General features: G+C 54.5%; 2 protein-coding genes across 2 annotated transcripts in view; one reads left to right on the forward strand and one right to left on the reverse strand.

Annotated features, from left to right (window-relative positions):
• EFCAB6 (EF-hand calcium binding domain 6) overlaps nt 1-4,583 on the forward strand; it is a 209,668-nt gene extending 205,085 nt beyond the window's left edge. The window contains 2 exon segments of the mRNA XM_057508338.1: nt 1,819-1,968; nt 4,198-4,583. Of these exon segments, the coding sequence (XP_057364321.1) occupies nt 1,819-1,968; nt 4,198-4,320 (273 nt within the window). The 3' untranslated portion in view covers nt 4,321-4,583.
• An 8,722-nt stretch (nt 4,584-13,305) lies between these two features.
• Nucleotides 13,306-20,955, reverse strand: part of MPPED1 (metallophosphoesterase domain containing 1) — a 68,508-nt gene continuing 60,858 nt past the window's right edge. Inside the window, exons 5-7 of the mRNA XM_036931492.2 lie at nt 19,497-19,612; nt 16,851-16,964; nt 13,306-14,787 (exon numbers count right to left, since the gene is read on the reverse strand). Coding sequence (XP_036787387.1) covers nt 14,669-14,787; nt 16,851-16,964; nt 19,497-19,612 — 349 coding nt within the window. The 3' untranslated portion in view covers nt 13,306-14,668. The remainder of the gene's footprint in view (nt 14,788-16,850; nt 16,965-19,496; nt 19,613-20,955) is intronic.

Consider the following 20,955-nt stretch of genomic DNA (forward strand, 5'->3'; position numbering starts at 1 on the left):
AAACATGGGCTGATTCCATGCAGGAATTTTCTCTGTAGCTTAATTTGTAATTCTGTGCAAAATCAAGTATGATCTTAGCATGTTGCTAGTTTAGACAAGCAAAAACTAGCATCAAAGGCTTAGGCCAAGTTACAGAAGAAAAATTTAAAATTAAGACAATTATTTCTCTAGTTCAGTTTTTCTTTGAGTGGAGAAAGGCTGTGATCATTAGATACAGGAATGTAGAGAACCACGGGGACCGCAGTGCCTGCCAGGCCCCTGCCAGCTCTGCCTTCCTCTGCCCCTCTGGGCCTCAGTTTCCCTGGCCATCCAGGGGGAGGTCCACTGGCTTCTAAAAGCCCTGGCGCCACCTTCTGAGCTCTCCCCTGACAGAGGCGGCCCTGCTTCCAAGCCCCCTGCCCATCCTCACAGCGGAGCCGGCAGGCCAGCCTGTGGGCCCAGGCAGTGTCAGGCGGAGGCTGGGTTTCCAGGGAGTGGCAGGTACTCCCAGGTGCCCCCCTGTAGGTGGGCCTCTGGGCAGATGAGCTGGCACACCTCCCCTGTGCTCTGGCCTCGCTCTCAAACCCCTGGAGCCGCCACTCATGTTCAGAACAGTCCTTCCACTCCCATCCCTGCCTTAAATGTGCTTGACAGGCGGTGGGACTTCCCCCCCGGGGGGCTTTCCTAGGAGAGAGTGGGGCCCCTGGCCCTGCCTGGTCCTTGTACCAGTCCCATCCACTCGGAGGCTGCCAAGGCCCCTGGCATGCAAGTGTGGACTTCAGGCCAGCTGTCACCCTGCGGAGACACTAAAAGGGCCGTTTCATTTTCCTGTTCTTAGGGGCCTCTGTGCAACCTTTGGCAGCAGAGAGGCACCCCTCTGGGAAACCAGCCGGGGGCACTGCTTTTTCAGGCAATGCTGGAGTCAGAGGTGGAGGCTTCCGGATGGATTGGTTGTACTTTGCTGGGATTGGAAACCCTTTCTTAAGTCAGGCTTGGGTGTGGGAAGAGCACGTGAGCACAGTATCATTTCTCTCCATGCGTGCAGGTCAGCTGATTGGGTAAATTGGCAGCTAACATAGCTATGGAGTATCTGGTGAGCTTCCATCATAGATGCTAATGGTGTAAAACTTGAAAGTGATTTAACTTCGTGCTAATTCATTTTATGTAGTGCCATGTTAAAATTAAACTTTCCCAAAATGTGTTACACATTTTTACCTACAGGTCACCTCTGTGATACTCAGACAAGTGTTGAGGCTAAATCATGCTAAATACCTTGTTTTCAATCTGATAGCACCTAAATGAAATAATCACAGTGTAGGTACCGTCTAATTACTAGATACATTACAACCTTGCATTTTTAAAAAATTCTGTTCATTATAATAACCTACTAGAAGACCCAAACTGAAATCTCTTTTTTCCTTAAACTGTCTTGTAATCGGCCAGGAGGATGCTGGGAAGGGTCACTGATCCTGATGCTTTGCCTCCCTGAATCCCCCTTCCAATCCATGAAATGGGGATGAAGAGACCTACCTCCACCCCAGGTGGGGTGTGGGGGTAGAAATGACTTGGGATGAACAGCAGGGACGGGATCCTGCCGTTGTTATCATGAGTTCTGCCTACAGGCTCTGTTCTGGGAGGACACCCGCCAGGGGAGCAAGGGGCGGGGCCTGAGCAGGGGGCAAACTAGGAATGAGGCCCAAGAGGGGGGCTCACTGCCCTCGCTCCACTCCCCACAGGGCCACTTGGCCCCTCCGTCCTCAGGGGTGCCCTGGCCCCTCCATCCTTCCCATTCAAAAGCTCTTTTCTCACCCCCTCGTTTTGGGTTTTTTGTTTTTCTAGAAAGAAGCTGGTGCTGAGACTTCTTCCCTTTACTCTGCTTTACTGCGTATTCAGCCCAAAATTTTGCACTGCTGGAGGCCGATGAGGCGCACGTTCAAAACGTACGATGCGGGCGGAACAGGGCTTTTAAGCGTGGCTGATTTCAGGAAGGTGAGCATAGTCTTGCACGTCTGCTGCCTCTGAACAGGGGGCGCCAAACGCCAGCTGCCACAAAACCTCAAGGGAAGAACCACACCCAGTAAAGGCCCTTTGGGACCCCAAGTCATGAAGGGCTAAGTCTCCTCGCCCCTCACTTGCAGACACGAGGCTGCCCTCCCGAGGTCCCTAAAGCCCTCCTCACCCCTCACTTGCAGACACCAGGCTGCCCTCCCGAGGTCCCTAAAGCCCTGAGGGTCCCTCCCCAGTGTACCTGCCCTTCCCGGTGCCTGCGTCCGCCTCAGTGCCCCTGCCCCAGCCGCCCTGCACATGGCACCGCCCGCCTCCCTGCCACCCAGTTTGGCCAGGCAGCTCTCCTCTGCGAGTCTGAGCTCCGGCACCTTTAACGCCCTTGAGACGGCGGCGCCTTCTGAGAACAGCTGGGTGGGCGCCGCCCCCCGCAGCGCCCCGGAGCGAAGCCGCGCTCTCCCCGTGCGGACCCTTGTGAGGTGTGGCTCTCCCAGCGAACCCGGCCACCCTCAGGGTGACTTAAACCTCCCACTTGTAGAACCACGTGGGGCTCCTCGGATCGGCCCGTTCTTGCCTCCGCTCCCCACTCCTGTCTCCATCTCCCCGGCCACTGAAGTTGAGAACACATTGAGGTCTGGGCTATTAGATTAAAAACCACGTTCACAGTCAGTCAAGACACCAGAGAGAGAGGGTTATGACCTCAAAACGCACTTACAAAGAGCTTCTTCCTTAGGTTTTTCTTTGCTCGAACAAGAGCTTAAATTAAAAAAAAAAAAAACAACACTTGTTTTAAAATAAGAAGCCAGGAGAATTAACGGCAGTTGGTGGCCGGGGTGATGACACGGCAGGGGGGGTGCTGTGCGGGGCACGGGCCAGCGAGGGGCCTGCACTGCCTGTGCCTGCCCATCTGCCCTCCGAGGCCCTGAGTGGCTTTCATCGGCTCACATTGCCATTACTTTGGGGTCAAGTGAAAATCTCACCAGGGATTCTCCTTGGCAGAGGTTGGGGAGGAAGAGGCTCTATTCTCCTCTTCAGTCAACATCCCAGGAATTTGGGGTGCGGAGCAGGCAGGGAGTGGTAGAAATGGAGACCTGACAGGAGCTGGTGCCCTTGCGGACACCCACGCTCAGTCTCCTCCTCTGCTTCCAGCCCATCGGCTCCAGCTGACGCCAACCCCACGGGCCTGGGGCCAGGCCCACCACTGACCATGGAGGAGTCTCCTCTTAGAAACAAGTTACAACACAAAGCAAAGATAGGGAATTTATAACCTAATCTGCATTTGTATTTACCAGGGCACTTACCTGTCAGGGTTTGTTTCAGCGACATGCAACCGGGGGAACTAACAGCAGCTTAAACAGGGTGGGAGTTCACTTCTCTCTCGCACAGTGGGAGGCCAGCTAGCGTGGTGCTGGGCATTCATCAGGGATGTCGCTCTTCTTGCTGTGACATCCTCAAACCTGGCTTCCTTTCTTAAGGTTGCCTCGTGGTCCAAGGTGGCTGCTGGGGGGCCCAGCACCATTTCCATATTCAGGCAACAGAGAAAAAAAGACAAGAGAAAAGGGGCAGGCTCTTTTTCTTTAGAGAAGGCTGCCCAGAAGTCGCACCTAACATTCTTACTTAAATTTAACTGGCCAGAACACACCTCGCTGTAAGAGACGCTGAGAAGTGTGGCCTTTTAGCTGGACACACAGCAGCCTAGAAGAACGTCAGGTTTCTGTTCACTGCGGAGGAAGGGCTAGTCGGTAAGGGAGTGGGCAGCCGGCAGGCTCCGCCACGGGCGGTGTCGCTGTCCAATCAGCACCGCCCTGCGCCCGCGCCTGCCGGCCTGCTCGCCTCCCAGGCGGGCCACCCCGAGGCCTCCCAGCTAAGGCCCTGGGGCCAGTCCCCCCTCCAACCTTCTCCTCTCTGTCCATCCACCTTGTCTGAACATGCTGACCAGCCTCGGCTACCCTTCAGGGAAGCCGCAGTTATTAACCTCCCATTCTGAGCAGGCCGCTGGGGATGGGGGGGCCAGCAGCCCCCATCTGGTGCCTCTCCCCGTTTCATGTGATGGCGCAGGCAGGGCTGCCCTGGGGCGGGATGAGGGCAGGGGAGAGAGATGGAGAGGGAGGCAGGCTGGGCAGCAGGAGGAGAGGCGCACCCCCGGCCCTTTCCTGGCAGCTGCCTGGTCGGATGGCACCAGGACAAGCCGGGGCTGTCCCCTCTGCCTGGCAGGTGCTGAGACAGTTCAGTATCAACCTCTCCGAGGAGGAGTTCTTCCACATCCTGGAGTATTACGACAAGACGCTGTCTTCCCAAATCCCCTACAACGACTTCCTCCGGGCCTTCCTGCAGTAGCTGCCCGCCACAGTGCTCCGGTGGGGGGGGGGGGGCCTGTCCCCGAGGCCACCAAAGTCATACGACTGGGGGAAGGGGGGTCATGAACTCCCCAAAGTTCAAACCCACACCCACGCCGGACACGCGTCTTTCCTGGCAGTCAGCCCAGGCTTGGCACAGCCCGCGGCCCCAGCTTCGATGGCATCTCTCCAGGCAGCTTCAGGGATGCCCTGCTGAGCTGCAGGACCCTTCACTCTTAGTCTGAGCAAATAAAAATGTTAGTCGTTGCAGGAATGATTCTTGAGACTTCAAAAGAACCACCAATGATAAAATACTTGGAATTTCTGGAGCTTTTATATGACAGCTTGCTGGGTGCCTGAGACACAGATCTGCCCCCTCTGCCCCTGCTGGGCTGTCCTGGGGCCACCTTTCTGCCCCTGGAGGCACAGGAGCCATCTGACATTGCCGCAGAGCAGCCCAACATTTAAGTGGGTCCCTTGTCTGGGCTTCGGGGCTCTGCCTTCCCGTCGCTTCTAGGAGAAGTTTTAAATTGCTGTAGTCCCTTCTGCCTGTTGTGAAACAGAAGGGAGACATAGAGTTTGCTGCCTTCTGGAAGCTTCTGGAAGGAACTTGGGAGAAGCAGACAGAATAACTGCCCCTGAGCTGCATGGTGCCAGCTGTCAGGGGTGAGGGCAAGGAGCCCTGGCTGTCACCCTCCCCAGCAGGCCCCAGGCCTATCACTTCTCTGCTGCCATCTCAGCCCCAAGCCGTGCAGGCCAAAGCCACTGAGCAGAGACCACCTCCCCTACACCCCTGCACAGGTCCCACAGAGGCTGTAGCCTCAAGTGAGCCGAGCTCCCCTCCTAGAAGTGAGCATGGGGGAAGAGCAGCCACGCCCATCACAGGCCCTCTATTTCCAAATGTTTTGCTGGGCCGCCTTTGTCTCCATGTGTCCAGGGTTCCTGCCTCAGTTCAGACTGGACCCCAGACTAAGAAGGGTGGGCTCATGGCGGAGGCTATGATATCAGCTTCTGGCAAAGGGGCGGCCACCTCCACCTGGAATCTCACCACATGAACAGGCCACACTGGCAGGGCTGGCCCTCCTCCATCTTACCCTCCGGCAGCTCGTGTTCCCCCAGGGGGGCTGTGAGGTGGGGGCGAGGGGGTCTCCCCTCAGTGTCATCGTGCTGGGTTCTCTCCGTAAACGAGGTTTGGTTTCACTGAGATTGTATGGGTCTGAGGACCTTGCCAAGGTGGTGGCCAGGAAAAGCATGGTCCATACACGGGGTGGGAGCAGGTAACCAATAACAGCTGTCCCTGAGGGAGCCCAGATGTTGGACTTAGAAACTTTAAACCAGCTGTTTTAAATAAATTCAAAAGCTAAAGAACAAAAAGCCTAAGAGCAAAAAGTACGAGACCAATTTCTCACTATAATACAGGATATTAAAAGTACTAAATAAAGAGATTGAAAGTATTAAAAAAAAAAAATAGAAATTCTGGAGTTTGAAAGGCATAAGAAATTAAAAATTCACTGGGGGGCTTAACAGCAGATTTAAAGGTGCAAAAGAAAGTCAGAAAATATGAAGATGTGAATTGAGACCATCCAATCCGAAGAACAGAAAGAAAAAATAGACAAGAAAAATGTACAGAGCCTCAGAGGCCTATGGAGTACCATCAAGGCGACCGGCATACACACAGTGGGACCCCAGGAGGAGAGGAGAGAAGGGAGGGGCAGAAAGAGTTCTGGAGAAATGACAGCCTGAATCTTCCCAAATTTGCAGAAAAACATGAATATACATATACAAGAAGTTCAACAAACTCTCACGAAGGTAAACTCTCAAAGAGACACACACAGTTAGACCTAACATTTCAAACATACGCTCATCTCAATAGATATAGAAAAAGCATTTGACAAAATTCAGCACTAATTCATAAGAAAAACTCCTAGCAAACTTTGAGCAGAAGGGAACTTAACTGAAGAAAAGATGCTTATAAAAAAAAAATGCAGCTGACATAATAGTAAATGGTAAGTGATTGTTTCCCTAAGATCAGGAACAAGGCAAGGATGTCCCGTCTCATCACTTGATTCAACATTGTACTGAAAGTCCGAGCCAGTGCAATCAGGCAAGAAAAATAAAACGTGTCTCTATTTGCAGATGATATGGTTATCCACATAGGAAATTCCAAAGAACCCACCCAAAAAGCTAACAAAGTGAGTTATATAAGGTCAATATACAAAAGTTAACCACATACCCCCAGTGAACAACCGGAATGTCAAGTTTGAAAAACAATACTATTTACAATATCCCCAGTGAAGTGCTTAGGTATAAATCTAACAAAATGTGTGCAGATCTGTATGATGAAAACTCCAAAGCATAGATGAGAGAAATGTAAATTAATGGAGTGATCAATGGTTTCCATGAATTGTGACTCAGACCTGTTAAAGTCTCTCTCCTGTCCAGTTTTATCTGCAGATCCTATGCAATCCCAATCAAAATCTCAGCAAGATTTCTTTTGTATGCCACCAAGTTAATTCAAAAACGTATATAGAAAGGTAAAGGAACTGGAATAGCCAAAGCAATTCTGAAAAAGGACAAAATTGGAGAACTCACACTGCCCAATTTCAAGATTTACCCATAAGTTATAGTAACTAGAGGAGTCTGATATTGGCAAAAGGACAGGCTTTTAGATCAATGGGACAAAACAGAGCCCAGAAATACACCCACACAAATACAGTCAACTGGTTTTTGACAAATGTGCAAAGACAGTTCAATTCAATGGAGAAATAACGTCCATACGCAAAAACATGAAACTTGACACGTAGGGGCCTCATGTGTCATGCAAAACTGAACTCAAAATGCATTATAGACCTCAATGTAAAACATAAAATTATAAAACTTCTACAAGGAAACATCAGAGAAAAACCGCATGACCTTGGGTTTGGCGATGAGTTTTTAGTTACTACACCAAAAGCACAATCCATAAAAGAAAAAATTGTTAAATTGGACTTCATTAAAGTTAAAAACTTATGCTCCAAGAAATTGAAGAGAATGAAAAGACAGCCCACAGACTGGAAGAAAAGATTTGCAAATCAAGTATTCAATTAAGGACTTACATCCAGATCGTAAAGAACTCTTAAAACTCACAAACAAGAAAACAACCTGTTTTCAAGGAAGGAGACAAAAGATCTGAACAGACACTTCACCAGAGAATATATGTGAACAGCAAATAAGCATATAACAAGCCACTCAACATCATTAGTCTTTAGGGATATGGGAGTTAAAAGCACCATGAGCTACAACACACACCTACTCAACTGACTAAAATGTTTTGAATTGACAGTATCAGATTCCTGTGAGGATGTGGACCGGCAGGAACATGCTCATTCATTGCCGGCCGGATTGCAAAAACATACAGCCATTTTGGAAAACTGTGTGATTAAGAAGAGGCCAAATAAGGAATAAGGAATTTGGTGGGCGGGGGGTGGGGGGGGCAAAGGAACTGTTCCCTATGGTCCTGGGGTGGCATATACAGAACTCTGTGCATTTGTAAAACCCCTCACAACTGAACACTACAAAGATTGAACAAGTTTAAAACAATTTTAAATGCAAATTTTAAACAATCAACCAGGATATCAGGGAATCTCAGGATGGGATGCAGACTGTGACAAAAGAATCTAATTGTATTGCAACTGAATGACAGCCTCACAGGGGAGGGAAAGGAGCTGACCCGCTCAACCTTGGCAGTTATTTCAACCTCAAAACACAAAAGTTAGACTGCAAAACTAAAGATAAAAAGGATTGGGCTAAGTGCTGTACTCTAGCCTGTAACTATGTTTCTTATAAAGGTACAGATCAACAATTCTGAAATTACTTTGTAGGTACATCAGGATTGAACAAATGCATAAATAGAATGTAGAGACGGGAGCCAGACTTCTCATTGTCAAGACAGAAGTAACTAATACACAAGACAGGAAGGCAAGAATAAATTCTGCCTTGCTGGGGTAGAGTCGAGGATGGGAATGGGGATCAATATGAACTAAGGCTTCTTTCAGTATAAAGAGATGATAGGTGGATGGGTGGATAGATACAGAGAGAGCGGTAGGTAAATGTGTGCATAGATGGGTTAGTATACTACATGAATCTCCCAGATCTGTCCACTGAGAGGGCCTAGAACTAGTGATACCCCAGCAGCAACTAGCACATCTACAACCCAGATCTTAGTTTCTAAATAAAAGGAGCTCGATTTCTCTGGAGAAATGGCTGATCTGGGGCTGAGCAAGGAAAATACAAAATGAGCCTGGATCATCTTGTAGTGCCATAAAGGAGGAGAAACACACGGGGGTTGGGGTCACCTGGGCCCCCGTCAAAAGGGCGCTGGAGCCAACTTGAAAGAGCTTCCAATGGACAAAGAACACATTGTACAGCAAAATAAATAATGATACTATTAGATTATAATCTGAAAAATAAAATAGCCATGAGTCCATGCCAATATAAATAAATAAATGGCAGGGAAGGGACAAGTCTTCCTTATAGAAAAATCCAAGTAATGTAGGAGGAAAGGAGAAAGAGAAATCAGCATGAGAACACCACAGCAATTGCTCCGGGCAAGATCCATGGATGGATGCTAACATTAGTGGACAAAACCTTAAGGAGAAACAGGATATTTGCGTAGACTCAAAATATCCCCCCATACAGTGATTTAACACATGGCCACAAATTCTTTGATGTTCTCCCTTCTAGAAGGGGGAACTTAATTCCTCGCTCCTCGAGTGTGAGCTGGACGAGTAAGGCAGACTTGGGAGGGAAGACGAGCGCCTTTACAGTGGAGAGACCCGGCAGGCATTGCCTTAGCCCTGTGACCAGGCCCCCGTGACAGCCCGTGACCCCGCACGTGGCATCTGAGGGCACGTCCTCACTGTGCTGCTCCGGTCTGTATTATATAAATACATCACCCAGGCTAATCATGGAAAACATCAAACCCAACTTGAAGGACACTCTACAAAACCCTCAACCGGTATTCTTCAAAACTTCTAGGTCATAAAAAGCTGGGAAAGATAGAAACCACCACTGACTCGGGAGACTAAGGAGGCAGGACCACTAAATGGCACATGGTACCTTGGGTTGGATTCTAGAACAGAGAAGGGATATTGATCAAAAACGGGGGAGGTTAATGTCTTAGTGTTGATAACGTACTATGGTTACATAAGGTGTTAACGAGGGAAAACTGAGTGAAGGGGACAGAGGAACTCTCTGTACTATTTTTGCAACTCTTCAGTAAATGTAAAATTATTCCAATTTAAAAAGGTTTTAGCAATGGGAAAAACATTTCCTGCTGTTCAGGGCCCAGCTAGGCTACTTCCTCCAGGAAGCTTTCCCTGATTGCCCCTGTACTGTGGGTTCGGTCTTCCTCGGGGGCCTCAAGCCTGACCTCGTGTGCCACTCACCGGTCCCCAAGCCTATTAAGACCTGAAGGTTTCTGCTGCTTTCCTGTGATCAGATGAGCCTTCTCAGGTGCACCATGAGCTTCCAGACAGCAGAGCCTAATCCCCACACCTTGGAGATCTTCACAGTCCCTGCCTTCAATGGGTGGGTGGGACTGAGAGCCCCCAGGAGTAGCCAGAGCCCTCTGGGAGAGGGCCCCCAGCTTGTCAGCCCGGTTTGGGCCCAGCTAGGGGCGTGAGTGACTAATGGGGAAAGCGCTGGCAGAAGCCGTTGTCCCCAGAGCTTGTCACCTCCACTAGTTTATTCAAGAGGCTGGGCCAAGGGTCTCCTGGAAGAAAACGGCCTAGGAATTTGGTCCTCACGGAGGTTCAGAGATCATCTCCTTTGGAAGCCGAATTGCAAGAAAAAGCTCCCAGAATGTGAACTTACCCAAAGGGCAGAGGGAGAGGAGCAAGATCATTGCTGGACTGCCCCCTGGGGCTCCCGTGGGTAATAGGAGGGTCATCTGGGACCCCATTCTATATCATCCCCCCCTGCCACACACACGCTAGGAGGAAGATGCCCGTGAGCCCGAGGGCTGCATCACCAAGGGCCGAGGCACGGGGCACCCTGGCGCCTCTGCTTTTGGTCCCTCCTCACCACAGGTGCAAACAACACCCAAATCGGAGCCCATCTACGCCAAAGGCAGCAGGCGCATGTGGTGTCTCAGCAGCGTCAGGACCCCAGCGCACCACAGCATCGCCTGCAATGCGGCACTTGTCCTAAAGGTGGCGCTGCCACAGAAGGTCCCTGCGCCTGCCCGGCAGCCCTGCTCCGGTTCCCCTTGGCCGAGAGCAGCAGCCCGGGCACCTGCAGTCAGGCGGCTCCTCGTGGCTCAGGATGGGTGGGTGTAGGTACCCGTGAGGCCCTGGTGGAGGGGCAGGTTACAGGTGGGGCCGCTTGAGGACAGGAGAGAGTCCTGGTCCTGCTGTGCCCCAGGCTGCTGCTCGTGCCTCCACACGCCCCTGGGAGACTCCCCCCAGACCTCGGCTTTGGGAATGACCCACAGACGTAGATCTCCAGGGATACCCCTCCCCCTCCAGGTTCATTCATTCCCCAGCCCCTGGACGCCTCCCCCGGCACATCCCAAGGGCACCTCCCGTTCGCGAGTCCCCAGCAGAACTCCATGCCCCTCCTCACAGCTGTTCTTCCTGCTCCCATGCTTCCCCTCTGGGACCGGCAGCCGACTTCTGTTGTCCTCCTGGGCTCCCTCACCTTCATCCCACCCACCCTCACCGATCCTAACTCGGTCACTGCTAACATTGCCACCTCCCTTGTCCAAGCCAGGCCCTTGGGAAGTGCTCAGTGAATGTTTCAGAGGGGATGAGTGGAGGGAGGGAGGGAAGGAGGGAGTGGGTGGATGGGTGAGTGGGTGGGTGGATGGGTGAGTGGGTGGGTGGGTGGGTGGGTGGGTGGATGGGTGGATGGATGGATGGATGGGTGAGTGGATGGGTGGATGGACGGATGGGTGGATGGGTGAGTGGATGGATGGATGAGTGGATGGGTGGATGGATGGGTGGGTGGGTGGGTGGATGGGTGGATGGGTGGATGGATGGATGGATGGGTGAGTGGATGGATGGATGGGTGGATGGGTGGATGGATGGGTGGGTGGGTGGATGGATGGATGGGTGGATGGATGGGTGGGTGGATGGGTGGGTGGGTGGGTGGATGGATGGATGGATGGGTGGATGGGTGGATGGATGGGTGGGTGGGTGGATGGATGGATGGGTGGGTGGATGGGTGAGTGGGTGGGTGGGTGGGTGGATGGATGGGTGAGTGGGTGGGTGGATGGGTGGGTGGATGGGTGGATGGATGGGTGGATGGGTGGATGGATGGGTGGGTGGGTGGATGGATGGATGGGTGGGTGGATGGGTGAGTGGGTGGGTGGGTGGGTGGATGGATGGGTGAGTGGGTGGGTGGATGGGTGGGTGGGTGGATGGATGGGTGGGTGGGTGGGTGGGTGGATGGGTGGATGGCTGGATGGGTGGGTGGGTGGATGGATGGGTGGGTGGGTGGGTGGGTGGATGGATGGATGGGTGGGTGGGTGGGTGGATGGGTGGGTGGGTGGATGGATGGATGGGTGGGTGGATGGGTGGGTGGGTGGGTGGATGGATGGATGGATGGGTGGGTGGGTGGATGGATGGATGGATGGATACATGGATGGATGGATGGTTGGATGGATGGATGGATGGATGGACGGACGGACGGACGGATGGATGGATGGTAGTCAATTAGGTGAGTGGGTGGATGGATGGATGAAAACAGCAGAACTTTTGCAGCTTAGGGAGTTTTGACACTGGGTTCATTATACCCACCAGTGCTTTTCTTGGGCAACACCTGCGCGCTTATTTTGACAAGGGCTGGGTCAACATGCTGCTTTCAGGAAGAGCCCAGAGCTAAGGTCATCTTGAGGTGCTCAGGTTTGGGGACTCAGGCAGTCGAGGTATTTGAACTCAACAGGGCACAGAAGGCCCACGTCAAGCACTCGGGAGATGGCCCCGCCGACAGGAAGCTGGAGCAAGCAGAAGGCTGCAGTCGTTGCCATCTGAACTGTCCGGGACCGAGGACTTGGCCAGGATGGTGCCGCCCCTTCCCCATGTGCCCCCACAGCACCCAGAGACGGGAAGAGGCACCGCACAGACATCTCTTTCTTTTTACAAAGACTTTATTGTCTGACATGCTTGACAAAAAAATTACAGCCACAATCAAGTTATGCCAAAATGATTGAGGAGCACGCCATCATCTTTCATACCTCGGGACTTTCAATGAATTTTCTTTTAAAGTAACAGCTGCCTTCATAACTTTTCCACATAAAAATACACCATATTCTGAAGATACCTTAGGAAAAAAGTTTTTCTAAGTTTATGTTCTTGGTCCACAAGGAGATTCAGTAGAGGCAAACTGCCAGGGCCTTGTGGTTTCCCCGGCCCGCACGGGCATACACGTCATGCGTCTGGGGCATCCCTGGAGACCTTGTCAACATCTCCGGCCACCAGGAACCACCTGGGCCCAACAGGACACCTGAGGCCCTGCACCCCACAGAGCAAAGCTGGCTCGGCCAACATGGGGTGCTATGGGCAGTGCTCCTTGCCCTATGGGGAGCCCCACTCTGAGTAGGAAAGGAATCGCAGCCCCAGACACTGGGGCACTGGGCTCAGGGAAGAGGACCCCTCGGGGCTCCGGGGGCTCTCTATGAGAAACGAACCAGACGGGCTCTGAACAGGACCCTTCGAGACAGGAGGCAGGCTCTGGACCATGCATGGCCTCGTAGGGGCAGAGCTCTGGGGCTGGCAAAGCAGGGGCTGTGAAGCCAGAGACAAGGCCCCAGTCCTGCTGCTGCCCCTTCTGAGCTGTGCATCCTCGGTCCAGCTTCCTCGCCTCTCTGACCTCAATCTCCTCGCCTCCAAACTGGGGCAACAGTACCCACCTTGCAGGACCGCCTGAAGATGAAATGAGATTGTATCAGCAAAAGGCTCATTAAATGCTGGTCCCAGGGCTGGGACAAGGGCGAGGCAGGCAAGGGCTGCCTCTCTGGTGCACAAGTTAACGGGAACCAAAAACTCAGTATTCAAGAGAAAGGATACTATTTTAATGCAATGTTTCGAAAAATCAAAATTGATGCAGAAAAAATCCATGATGAACAAAATATAGAAATTTTAAAAAGGACAGAAGCTGACCCTTCCCCCCTCGCCCCCACCTGACCCTAACCAGGCCCCATGCCGCCGCCTCCCTCAGACTCAGCCCAAAGCCCCAGTCCTAATGTAAGGGAGAAAGAGAGGCCCCCCACATGAGCTGCCGGAGCCCGGGGCCTGCTCTGCCCCCGCGCCACCACCCTCCCGTACCAGGGCCAACCAGCCCTGGGCGGTGAGGACTGTGCGCCCTTCGGCTGCCTTCAGCTGTGGACACCCAGACGGCTGCCAGATGGCATGAGGGAAATCGCACCAAGGGAGAAAGAGGCCATTCGAGGACAGTAATGAGAAACATGGGATCCACTTCATCAAGTTAAGGGGGTAGGGGTGTGCCCACCCACACAGGCACATACATGTCGCAGGGTTGCCTTGGCCTGTGGACGCCCCCAGGCGGTTGAATTCTGCAGAGTAGCACAGCCCCCAAGTTCCAGGGGTCATCCATGACTCGGGAACCCTCCAGCCGGTCCTGGGCACTCAAACGGCTCGTCCTGTAGAACCAAACCCCCAAATCCAGGCTCCGAGTGGTGCCTGGGATGCGCAGGCCGTTGTTCAAGTCAGCAAAAATGCCCACAGGAGAAAAACGGGAACAACGCAAGGCAAACGACTTGTTGGCCTGTCCAGGTGCCACCGAATTCCTGAGATGTCCCTGAACGCTCCCTCGGAGGATGGCAGCTGTGAAGCAGGCCTGTCTCCTCTCCAGCCAGAGAGGAGAGGGCAGGCTGTTTGCAGCCAGGCTTCGAAACCTCCCACCCACCCTCCACCCCTGGGGCTTGCAGCCACACAGACCTTCAGTTAGAGGGAGATTTTGTGCAAGAACTTCCAAAATCTGTCCAAGAGCAGCAGCTTCCCAAACCCACGAGGGTGTCCAACCCAGAAGGATGAAGATCCAGTCATTTCCCAAGCAGCACAGAGTCATGAACTTGTTCGGCCCTTTAATGAGGTGCACAGAATGTACACACAGAAAACAGTCATGAGTGAAGAAACCCTGACAGGGACCTGCCGAGTCCCGACTCAGGGTGACAGAAGGCTGAAGAGTCAGGGGTGATTTTCTTCATTCCAAGTCCTCGACTTGTCTGCTGGGCTGGTCCCGTTGCCAGACAGGTTGTCTGCATGGAAGGAAGGGTGGCTGGGGGTCCGTGCTCTCGGCCAGGCATATGTAGCTAACATGGACCAGAAGGGCTGGGACAGCAGAGGCAGTCAGGAGTTCCGGGGCGTGGGGAGGTCGATGACTATGGGCGGATTCACAGGCTGGTAGTTGACGGTGCACACGGATGCGTTCACATAAGTGGTCGTCCCGTCTGCCATGACACCATACCCTAGAAAGTAAACACATGCCCGTTAGGGCTGAGGAGCAAGGCCAGGACCCAGTATGGCGGGGTTGGTCTAGTAGGGGTGGTAGCCAAGGGGCACTCAGCCACATGGGCTGCATATGTCCGAGGCAAGCTACTAGAACTCTCAACTTAGTGTCTTCATCTGTAAATAGAGATGATGACGGACGCTCCTCCCAACACTGCTGTGAGGATCAAATGAGCAAATAATCCAGGTACAGTGTTCAGCCCAGTGCCTGGACGGCACATGGAAAGCATACAGTAAAACATCAAGATCATCACCACAACCATCAGCGCCACCACCACCATCACCATGACCGTTACCATCACCAACACCATCTTCATGACCATGACCGTGACCATCATCACCACCATCACCATCATCACCATCGCCACCACCATCGGCATGACCGTTACCATTAAAATCACCATGACCACCACCATCTTCACGACCATCACCATCATCACTATCACCACCACCATGACCATGAGCATCACCACCATCACCACCATCACCATGACCTTTACCATCACCATCACCATCACTATGAACACCACCATCTTAACGACCATGACCATCACCACTGCCACCACCATGACCATGCCCGTTACCATGACCATGACCATCACCGCCTCCGCCACCACCACCATCACCATGACCACCACCATGACCATCATCACCATCAGCATCTTCATCACCATCACCATCACCATCATCACCAGAATCTTCATCACCATCATTATCAGGTACCTTTTCCCTTAGCCTCTGCCCCCATCATACCTTCTTCCCACCACATCCATTTTTTGAATCCTCCTCATCCTTCACCTCCAAACCAGAAGGGACACTTCTGCCTGTGAAGGTTACACATTCTTTGGACACCCAGTTTTGTGTGCACGATTGTGCAAGGGTGTGGTTTGGAAAACACACAGCCTTAGATCTGATGGCCCTACGTGCCTATAATAGGGCTGCAGAAAATTACAGCATTATTATTATCCCACAGCACCTGAGTCTTCCATTCTGCCTTTGATTACCCATCTGCTGCCCAGAAGTCTGTGAGCTCCTTGGGGCCAGGACAGATCTGATCACTCCTGGCTGCTGACAACATGCTGCAGAGGCCCTTGGGGAAAGGTCTGAGGCTGTTTGCTTCTGAGCTAGAAAATGATCTGATGCAGGCCAGGCACGTGTGAGGTCCAGAGGCCTTGGCTCAACTCAGACAGAGGTTCAAGAGACCAGGAGACAGCTCTGCAGGAAAACACATCAGTCCCCATGCCCCAGGGGGCCAGCTTCCTGGCAGAGAGGGATGGGAGAGGGAGGCCTTCAGCAGTGAAATACAGGTTCAAAAGGAGCAAAAGGAAGGGGCTGCCAAACTGGCGAAATCAGGCCCCGGGGAGGGAGCCTGAAGTCTAATGAGGCAAGCGTGCAGTGGCAGGCCAGGGTGTTGGGCATGGGCAGTCAGGAGTGGAGTGCCACCCTGTCGACTGTCCCACAAGGTGAAGTGGACCTGCCCCACCACTCCAACGGTGTGGACACAGCAGGGGTCCCAGCTCCCCAGGACAGAGGCCAGAAGGCCATGTCTGTATGTGTGTGTGCTGGGGCCGCAGAGTGAACTGGCCACTAGGAGCCTCTCAGGCATGCAGGCAGCCTTCCAGATTTATTAAGCACCTACCGTGTGCCAGGCGGTAGGGATGCAAGTGACAAGACAGGACCACCAGCCTAAAGGAACTCACAGTGTGCCTACCAAATCTGAGGGCTCCTCCCTGTCACAGTCAATGTCCTTCCTCCAAAAAGCCCCCTGCCCATCTCCTGAAGGCTTCCAGGCTCGAGGCAGAGTTGCAGGGCTCCAAGGAAGGAAAATTCGCTCCCAAGTCTTGCCAGATTTTGCGTTCATCTTCCTGTTATTAAACATTCCAGCAATAAATGACAGCCAGTGTGTGGATGTAGAGGGCATGTTAGAAACGGGCTGTTTCCCTCCAGCAGAGAGACCAGGGAGGCAGCCACCGGGCCAAAGCAGGGAGCCCTGGCACGAGGTCCCCCTCCCTCACCCGCTGACCTTCGTGGATGTGGCCGAAGACATGCAGCCGCGGCTGGACACGCCTCTGCACGGTGTTAAGGAGCTCCACGCAGCCCACCCGCTGCATCTTCTTGGGGACCCAGTCCAGAAAACCTGTGCAGGGGACAACAGGAGGGCAATGACGGACCCAGGCAGGCCTAGCCCCTGGCCTCCAGGCAGCAGCTCTGGCAGCCTTGAAGACACGGGGGGTCCTGGACCCATGGGCCTGGGCATATCTCTGCCCCATGCCCCCAGCCAGCTCTCGCGACCCTGCCCCCCCTCCGGCCCTCTGGAACGGACACCTGGCTCTTCCCATACAGGCTGGAGCCTGGCAGCCTCAGCTGCCTCCCCTGCAGGGCCACACAGACAGCCATGCTTGAAAGAGCCTAGAGTGGACCAGGCTCGCAGGTGGGGGGGTGGTCCTTGATAACTGCTCCAAGTGGCCTCAAAGGTGGCATCCACCCACTGCAGAGATAAGCACGCTGACCCTTGAGTGGGCCAGGTGAGGCCCAAGGGCACCTCCAGTGGCTGGCAGCAGAGCAGAACCCAGGAGCAACATTTCCATGTCTGAGACTTTCTAAGCAAACATCACCAAATCATGAAAATGAACTTCATTCAAATGCAGCATCGCTCGCGCGGCCCACGTCTGGGTCGGCTCACACCGCCAGCAGCCCGGAGCGGCCCCATATGGCGGCTGCGTATTGTCCTCACATGGCTACACAAACGAAGCATAATTGATTACCCCACGCAGGCGAGCAGGGTTGCCTAGCCCCTCTCTGCGTGGGCAAAGCCAGCTTCTACAACCACGGGGAGCGGGAGGCGCCTCCGATTAGAGCCAGGCAGGCTGCAGAGCTGCTGGCCCAGAGGCGGGAGAGATGGAGGGAGGCGGACAGACAGACAGAGAGAGAGGGAGAGACAGGAGGAAGTGGGGGAGGAGGAAGGGGAGAAGGGAGGCCGAAGCAGGCGGGGAGTGGGCTTGGGGCAGACACCACCTGGGGTTCCGTCCCAGGCTCCGCTACCTGCCTGCTCTGTGCCCTTGGGCAGGTCACTGGCCTCTCTGTGCCTCATTCAACAGTTGACCCCACAATCAGGCTGGGCTGGGGCTGAGCACACGGGCATTGCCCAAACATGGGCTGTTTTGTGTGTGAAGTGGGCCTGGGGGGGCATCCAGAGAACAGGAACCCGAAAGATGCTGTTCGGAGAAATGGATGGAGGGTGGTAAGGTGGTAAGGAAGGGGGCAGGGAGAGGGACAGAACCACTGCCGGGAGCCTCACTGTAAATGACCGAGGGCACGGGGCACCCAAGGGAAGCCACCCCTGGTCAGGAGGCTTCGGGCGGGGCTCACAGGGCTGGTCGCGACCCTTCTGTGCCCCCACCCACTGCATGTCAGGCCCCACAACTCAGGGCTCCTTCTGTTTGCGAATGGGGGTAAGAAAGCCTTCCTTGCAGCACTCTGCCAAGGCGGAGAGAGGCGCTGAGGGCTGCCCGAGGGCATCAGCTGGGCACCTGGCACACAGTAGGTTTCAGGGCAGCTTCTTCCTGAGCAGGTTTCTGAGCCAATGACCCTCAAGCTATGCTCGCCTCACCCAGCAGCCCTTCTCGCCAGGGTGAGCATGTTCCTGCCCCGCCACGGGCAGCCTGCAGGCCCTCAGAGCAAGCAGCAAATGGGGTCAGGGGTCAGCCCCGGGCCCAGTACCACCCGTTGGGCCCTAAACACTGTGGGGCAAAGGCAGGCTCGGTGGAGGCAGTGGCGGTAGGAAAAGGCTGGTCTGAGCTGGGCTGTGGGGAGGCTGAACTTCATGAAGAGCTCTAGGGGGACAGCGTGGCATGGTGTCGCCTCGAGGCGCTCCCCTCCTGGACCAGAAGGGGTGAGATTCGAGGCTGGGGGCCAGTAAGGAGATCACTGTGGTCATCAAAGACACACAGACATTGCCTGGACCGAGGTGGGCATGGCGATGCCGAGGAGCAGGAGGGCGGGGACACAGTTTAGAGGTAGACTTGAAGGGGGATGTGCAGCTGGGCAGGAAGTGGGTGTGAGGAAAGGGGGGGACTGAGACAGCCCCAACATGGGGCGGCCAGCAGGGGCCCAGGAGGCAGTTAGCAGCTAATGGAGAGACCAGGCGAGTGATGACATCAGCTGGGACCAAGCTGACGTGGCAGTGGGGTGGGGACGGATGTTGGAGGTGGAATCCACAGGTCCCGGGGCCTGCTGGGAGGGCTGTGGGCGAGGCCCTCCAGACGTCCAGTGGGGTGAGGCGTGCAGGGGACAGGGCCCGGAGAATGGCCTTGGCAGGACCCAAGTCTGGAGAGCCAGGGGCCCTGCCTGCGGCCTGACCTCCCTGAGCTCCAGCACGCCACGTGTTTGAGATGGCCGATGACGCTGACCCCCCCACAGGGCTGAGAGGGGTCCACGCCGTAACAAGTGAAACCCCCAGCACATAGTAAGTGCTCAGGAAATAAGGGGGACAATGGGGCAACTTGTCCCGAATGCCCCAGCAAGTGGGACCCAGAACAGAGCCCATCCGGGGCCCTTCTCAGCAGGCCAGGCTGACGTCGGTGCACAGGCCCCCCGGCCCCCAGCACCCACACCCGCTGTCCTGGCCCAGCATGCGCTGGCCTGCCAGGGACCACGGCAGCTGACTCACCCAGTGGCGGTCCATGGGTTATCAGGACGTCTATGCCTTCGGGAATGAGGTTCCATTTCTCAAGCAGCGCTTGGCCTCGTGGGAGGTTAAAGCCCCAGCCATAAAACCAGGGCTGCCTGTGGAAGAAGAGCAGACGGTCGAGGGACAGCCCCGTCAGCATGGGCTTGGCCAGGTGCCTGTCACGGGCTGTCACCAGCATTCTCTTTCCCTTTCCTCTTACTTAACCACAGTTTCTGGTTTTCTATGATGAACAAATACTATTCACATGATTTTAAAACACGAAAGTTGGAAAAAAAATCAATTTCTGCCAAAGAAGGGCTCCAAGCCCTTCTCAGGGAATCCAGAGTGAACATTCTCACCCGTCCCCACCTGGGGAAATGCTCCTCCGCTCCCTCCCACAGCCGGGGCAGCTGGAGACCCAGGGCAGGAAGTGGGCTCCCAGTGGAGGACACTGAGCCCCGAAGCTGCAGCCGGGGGCCCCCACTGGGCTGAGTCCCTCCCGGCTCCAGGGGGCAGGGCCAGATGGACTGGGCCGCTTAACAGAACCCCAAACTGCCCGCCCAGACCTCGCCCAATCAATGCCATCACTCCCCAGAGCTGGTTCCGGGGTGAACACGTGACCTGCATGCTTCCAACTGGGGGAATCCTAGGCGTTTCTTCCGGTCATGAGAGAAGAGGACGTTGCCATCCCCGTGTATAAGCCACTGAGCTTCTTGACTTGGGAGCCGTCACCAACTATGAAGCCGTCCCAGAGGGAGGTGGCTGGAGCACAGGCCAGGGCAAGCAGCCCCATCAGTCGGTACCAGACAGCCACCTCGCGTGGCACTCAGTCCCACAGGCCGAGGGAAGGCCAGGTGAACTGGGTTTTTCCTGTCGCCACGGGACTGCAGCCACAACCTCCCGGCTGAAAACTATCCCCACATTTGAAAGAGAGCCCCCAGGTAATGCACATGACAACCTACTAAAAGTGGGCAGAACATGTCAGGCCACCACCTCCCAAGCCCCTAAGAGCCTCCGTCTGGGCCTTAGGGAGGAGGGCTGTGGTCCTGCCATGTTCTTGTATGGGGAGGTGGGGGGTTTCTCAACACCAGCCATTAGCGGGCTCCAGGGGAACCACCTGTAAGGGGCCTGGGGGTCTGCACTCTAGCCTGTGAGGGGAGACACAGGTGGTGGGAGCAGGCACGGGGGGCCCAACCACAGGAAGGGCTCACCAAGGGAGGAGACCGGGTGGCTGGGGCTGGGGGATGGCAGCTGCGTGGGTGGCACTGGGGACAGTCCCTCAGAAGGCACCACATACCCCAGGCACACCCACACAGGCCTGCCCTTGCATGCCTGCAGAAAGCTGAGAGTTCTCAGAAAAACACACGCCCCCCCCCCCCACCCACACACACACACACACACACTCTGGGTTAGGATGGGTTTGCCTCTTACTACCTGTGTGATCTTGGGAAACCTCTCT

The sequence above is a fragment of the Manis pentadactyla genome, chromosome 10, assembly GCF_030020395.1.
Source record: "Manis pentadactyla isolate mManPen7 chromosome 10, mManPen7.hap1, whole genome shotgun sequence".
In the NCBI taxonomy this organism is placed as follows: Eukaryota; Metazoa; Chordata; class Mammalia; order Pholidota; family Manidae; genus Manis; species Manis pentadactyla.